The following is a 6,357-nucleotide window of genomic DNA, read 5'->3' on the forward strand; positions in this document are numbered from 1 at the left end:
AAAATCATAATTTTGTCAGTTCTTTTTATATCTCAACACATATCATTATTATTATAAAATAAAAACTCGAACTTGATATCTGATATTAAAAAAATATTACAACATAATTATTTTGTTTAGGAAAATAAATTTATTAAAAATTGTAAATTAAAATTTAATTAAGAAAAGTAAAAAAAATAAGATAAAGAGAAGCCGGCATCTAATGTCTAATGTAATGACTACTTCAATCTAACTGCGGAAAGTCAAGCTTGAAGTGATGTCATATGATACGACATCGTACCTTACCACCTGACAGTCTACACACACCCCCGATTGGGTTGCTAACTCCTCCCTCCGATTCAAAAGAAACCCTAATTCTCCCATTTCTCAATCGATTCAATAAGGATAAACCACCGCATAAAGATAGATGGGCAAGTTATCCCCGCTGGGTTTCAAGCGCAAGAACGACGGCGATAATACAGGGAAGAAGAGAATGAAGCCGATGGAGGGTGAAGGAGGCGATGTTGCGGCGGCGGAGAAGGTGCGGCTTCCGCTTTCGGAAGTGGTTTCTGACTGCGAAGAACGATGGTTTCTAGAGACGCTTAAAGAGGCGGAGGCGGGCGACCTTAGAATGCAGGTGATTGTAAGTCAAATGTACAATAGCGGCTATGGAGTTGCCAAAGATGAAGACAAGGTTTAAACTTTGATTCTCTCTTTGGGGTTATTGTTATCTTTTTGTGGATTGTGCAATAATTTGTTATGTGATGATGTTGCCTACTGTTTTTCTCTTCTTGTTTCTCTATTTTATATTGTTATTGTTATTTATTTTTTGTTGAATGTGAATGAGGTCAGTCTTCTTCTGTTAAAAGAAAAGTGGAGGTTCTTTTCTTGTTTTAAGGATTTAGATTCAGTTGTTTTGGCTTTCTGAATTTGTGGGCTTTAAAAATCTAGAGGAAGTTTTGGATCTCAAGTGCTTCGCGAATGAGGACTTCACTGAGGAAAGTTAGCTACAAACGTCCAGGTGATTTCTCTATTCTATATGTTTGTGGGATGCCCAGCATTCTTGGACTACTTTTTATTTATTCATTGTAACATGCGAAGAGAATGCCATATGTTACAGTAGTTTTAAGATGCAACTCCTGCAGGTTACAATGCAAGTGATTCGGATACAGATGAGTTGGCCTGTACATCTTGATCATTGCTTTGGGCAATGTGAAGCAAAATTAAAGGTGCGTTTTTTCTCTTCCTTAGTTTGGTACTGTAATTTTGTTTCGTATTAATACGACGAGGTTCGATATTAATTTCCTAGTGACATATAAGTTGTAATTTAGTAAATTTCCTATGCTGATGTGGAAAAGGTCTTCTGAAATCACGATATGTGTCCCACACTGTTTTACAACGAAAGTGGAGGGGTTAATTAAGCATTTAAGCTTGAAGGGCTATCGTATTGCGTACGAAGCCAGTGCATTGGTTTAGACTTTCATGTTGTGCTGACATTGGTGTTTTTGTTGAAAATCAATGCAGGAAGTTTGCGGCTTAAGAAAGGCTATCACGGGGTCAGGGTCAGTAATATGACCCTTTTGTCAATTTACGGACTGAATTCAGGTGAATGAGATAAAAATTGATGAGTGAGTGAAAGCTGTTTAAGAGACTGTCTTGGGTTTAATTTGATGGACTCCTCGATCTAGGAGGCTAATATGTTGGGTGTGCTCTTCATCTCTTGTGATTGGCATGCAATGTATATACATTCTCACAGTCGATCAGGAATTGTACATAATTGATGGACCAAGTCAGTTGACAATTACTTTTGTTAACCAACGTAACTGTAGTGATTGAATACCTTGGAAGGAATAAATTATCCTTTGCGTCAAGATTTTTCATGATCAAGCATGATTTTTGTACATAAGTTTGTCATGCTTGTGTTCTCTATTATATGGTTTCTCTCTTTATAATAGATAGATGATTCAGCTTTTTCTATCATGCTTATTGTAATGGATGCCTGACCTGATCTCGATCCATTCATATCGCACAGTTTGGCTTCTGATTATGCCAATCCATTCGGTACCTTTTCTGCTCATGCTTTATCGCATGTGCGATCATCAATGTCATAGAATCTCTCCCACGAGTCTCTCTTTATTGAGATTATGTGAGGATGATAGTGTAGATACATATCCACTACTGTATGATTATCCCATAAATGTTTTCAATTGAACAACCATTTTGGACAAATTATAATTTTTTGCTATCGAAGCTTTGCTGTTTTCTGTAGAATGGTTGTGTGGGAAGTTTTTTTTGTGAACCTTGGGTCCGAATACATCAATCTACTATAGTTCTATACTTGCATCTCAAAGAAATTCCTCGACCAAAGAAGCTTAATTGGCAGTAAACAATTGGAGGAATTGAGATCTTGGAAGGCTAATAATTAATAATTTTTGAGACTATAATTGCTTCAAAGAGATGTACCAGGTTCTTTTGTTATTCATAATATTGTTTTTTTGGGTGGCATACGAAACAATACTTGTGAGGACAATACATGTATTGAGGACAATACATGTACGTTACATAATGTGCATGATCGATTTCCGATCGAGGGAAAATCAAATTTACTTCATCAGCTGTTGAATTATTTAAATCCTCTTTTATGCATCTAACTTTTTTCAATAATTTTTTTATATTTAAAAATTTTAGAATATATTATATTGCGATAATATAAATAAAATATGGTATTTTGGGGAAAAATGAAAGTTTAAATAAAAAAATAGTAATTATTTAGGAAGATGCGAAAATAAGTCAAAGAAAGAGAGAGTTTGTTGTTTTCATTTTTAAAATTAAAAGTTCAACCTAAATGAATTTGAAGCAGGACCCATCTATTACTAGGGGTGTGGAATGGTCGGTTAGGTTCGGTTTTAACAAATTTCAGCTCGGTGTTTTGGTTTACGGTTTTTCAACTTCCTCCGAAACCAAACCATTTTATTTCGGTTTGGTTCGGTTATGTTTTATTACGGTTTCGGCTATTACGATCGGTTATTACGGTTTGAGTAACAATTTGACTTATAAATAAACATGTATATTAAATTATTTAAAATAAATATAATAAAAAAACAGTGATCAAACCAAGTTTTTTATTATCTTAGAACATCAAAATTAAGTAATAAAAATAGGCATAGCTATGATTTTTGTAACCAATTTGTTAGTTATCTTACAAACATCAAAATAAAATAATAAAAAATATAACGATTGACGGTTACCAAGTTAGAGATTAACGATGGAAAGTCAAGAAGGGAGGAGAAAAATCTGTAAACCTAATAAAAATAACATATATTAATTATTTTTATTATTTATTATATTTTAAATAGTCGGTTCGATTTTTCGGTTTTTTAAAATTCAAAACCGTAAACCGGACCGGAAAATCGAAGATATAAAAAATCAAAACCAGAACCGACCGAAAAACCATTTAAACCGAATCAAAAAAATCGAAATTTACGGTCCGATTGGTTTTTTCGGTTTGAACCGTTTAATGCACACCCCTATCTATTACCTATCTAAACGTGTAAATAAAAGGGTAAAATTTTATAATTGTGAAATAACAACTTTTTTCTTTTATTTACACTATAAATAAGGTCATATAAAAACATATAGGGATATAAAATTAAAAGCAATATTTTAGTTAGGGTATAAAATTAAATGAATATTTCTGTTATATTATATGTAAATAGTAATATTCATAAATACATTATATATTTATGACATTTATTTAATTGCAACTAATGTATCCCTTAACACCATTACATAATTTATTTTTTTATTATTATTTTTTTGAAAAGAACAATTTTTTATTTTATTTTTCACAATTTGTTTTTATTTATTTTACATTTTATGTAATGTTAGGAAATATAAAAATATATAAGAATAAGCTAAGTTTTAGTTTGTGGCTTAATTAAGTTGTAGTTAATCAAATATATAAATAAAACTTGAAAAGAAAAAAAACTAAAACTTACGGTATTAATATAAAAAGTTAAAATTAAAAAAAAATTAAGAATATAAATCTTGAAAAGAACAAAACTAAAATAAAAAATTTAGTGTAATAATATTAAAAGTTATCTATTACATTATACATTTATGACATTCATTGAATTGCAACTAATGCATCTCTTAACACCATTACACAATTTATTTTTTAATTATTAATTTTTTTAAAAGAACCATTTTTTTTCATTTTCACAATTTGTTTTTATTTATTTTACAATTTATGTAATGTTAGGTAATATAAAAATATATAAGAATAAGTTAAAGTTTAATTTGTGGCTTAATTAAGTTGTAGTTAATCAAACACATAAATCAATATTGAAAAGAATGAAAGAAAAAACTAAAACTTACAGTATTAATATAAAAAGTTATAATTAAAAAAATTAAGAATATAAATCTTGAAAAGAACAAAACTAAAACAAAAAATTTATAAGTGTAATAATATTAAAAGTTAGCTATTATATGTAAATGGTAATAATATTCATAAATACATTATACATTTATAACATGCATTGAATTACAACTAATGTATCCCTTAACACCATTACACAATTTATATTTAGTTATTATTTTTTTGAAAATAACCATTTTTTTTTCATTTTTCACAAATTTTTTTCATTTTAGGCAATATAAAAATATATAAGAATAAGCTAAATTTTAGTTTGTGGCTTAATTGAGTTGTAGTTAATCGAATAGATAAATAAATCTTGAAAAGAACAAAAAAAAAAAACTAAAACTTACGGTATTAATATAAAAAGTTAGAATTAAAAAATATGTATAAGAATATAAATCTTGAAAAGAACAAAATTAAAACAAAAAAATTAATGTAATAATATTAAAAGTTAGAATTAAAAATATATATTTACGAAATTAATGTAAGAGTATAAATTAAATCTATTACCTATTTAAAAATATGAATAAAAGGATAAAATTTTACTATTGTGAACAACTTTTCCCTTTTATTTATACTATAAGTAAGGTCATAGAAAAATATATACACATATAAAATTAAAATCAACCCTAAAATAAATATTTCTATTATATTGTATGTAAATATTAATCTATTATCTGATACTTATTACTTGCATATATAAATTACTTATTACTTATTACTTTAGTACATATATAAATACGTGAGTTTGATTTGTGAATTTACATAGCTACTCTTCATTACTACATAATTAATTTGTTTTTTTAATTATTTATTTATTTAACTATTCAATTAACTAATTTATTTATAACAAAGTGATAAACTTAATTAGGGATGTTCATCCGGACCGAATCGAACCGAACCGAACCGAACCGTCGGTTAACGGAACCAAATGTCACCGAAAATCCAAACCGAATTTTGCGGTTCGGTTAAAAACCGAAATATTTTTGGTTTTTCGGTTTAACCGAATTTCTATTTATTTTATTTCATTTATTTAATTAATTTATGTTTATTTATTAATAAAAACAAATTAAAAATGAATTAAAATATTTAAAAAAACAAGTAAAAAAAATTAAAAAACCGGTTTTCAATTCGGGCGGTTAACTAAACTGTGAACACCCCTAAACTTAATCTATCTATTACATTTTACATATATAAATATGTGAGTTTAATTTGTGAATTTACATGGTTACCCTTCATTAATATGTTTTTTAATTATTTATTTATGTGACTATTCAATTAATTTATTTATTTATCACAAAGTGACAAACTTAAGAGATAAAAAAAATACAATTTTTTCTTACAGAAATAAGGGGAATACCAAATTTTTCCTTCATATTTTGATGTTTTCAGGGTCATTTTTCTCGATTTTTAAAATCAACCCTGAAATAAATATTTCTGTTATATTATATGTAAATATTAATATCCATAAATATTAATGTAGGAGCATAAATTAAACCCTTGATATTTAAAAAATATAATAATATTAAAGTAAACGATAAATTTTAGTTTATGGCATTAATTGAGTACCAATTAATGAAATAAATAAATATTAGAAAGAATAAAACTAAAAACTAAAACTTGCGGTATTAATATATTTATGAAATTTGTATAGTATAAATTAAACTCTTGAAATTTTTATATATTTAAAAAAGAGAAAATTTTAAATAATAATTATACAAATTTAATTAATAATGATAATATATATATATTTATATAGGAGTTTGATTATTATTATAAAAATATTTAAATTAATAAATTTGATGTCTTAGCATATTATTTCCTTTATTAATATAAAGACACCGTTCTGTTCATCATATTACTAATATACATATAAATAATCTCATCTCATCTCACGTTCTTCTCATCATATTGTTTATTCATATATTAACTATTTATTTTACATCAATCAAATCATTAAT

General features: G+C 27.1%; 1 protein-coding gene across 1 annotated transcript; it reads left to right on the forward strand.

Moving 5' to 3' along the window:
• The first annotated feature begins 241 nt into the window (after positions 1–241).
• LOC140892929 (uncharacterized) lies at positions 242–1,843 on the forward strand. Its single transcript, XM_073301990.1, has 4 exons — positions 242–673; positions 931–1,000; positions 1,125–1,208; positions 1,504–1,843. Exons 1-3 carry the CDS (start codon positions 407–409, stop codon positions 1,172–1,174), a joined length of 387 nt encoding a protein of 128 aa, XP_073158091.1. The 5' UTR covers positions 242–406; the 3' UTR covers positions 1,175–1,208; positions 1,504–1,843.
• The last annotated feature ends 4,514 nt before the right edge of the window (positions 1,844–6,357 follow it).

The sequence above is a fragment of the Henckelia pumila genome, chromosome 3 (genome assembly GCF_033568475.1).
Source record: "Henckelia pumila isolate YLH828 chromosome 3, ASM3356847v2, whole genome shotgun sequence".
Classification (NCBI taxonomy): Eukaryota; Viridiplantae; Streptophyta; class Magnoliopsida; order Lamiales; family Gesneriaceae; genus Henckelia; species Henckelia pumila.

Coding starts and splice junctions, on each gene's coding strand:
- LOC140892929 (XM_073301990.1), top strand. CDS start 407: ATGGGCAAGTTATCCCCGCTGGGTTTCAAGCGCAAGAACGACGGCGAT. Junction 674..930: donor TTGCCAAAGATGAAGACAAG/GTTTAAACTTTG, acceptor TTAAAAATCTAG/AGGAAGTTTTGGATCTCAAG. Junction 1,001..1,124: donor AGTTAGCTACAAACGTCCAG/GTGATTTCTCTA, acceptor CAACTCCTGCAG/GTTACAATGCAAGTGATTCG.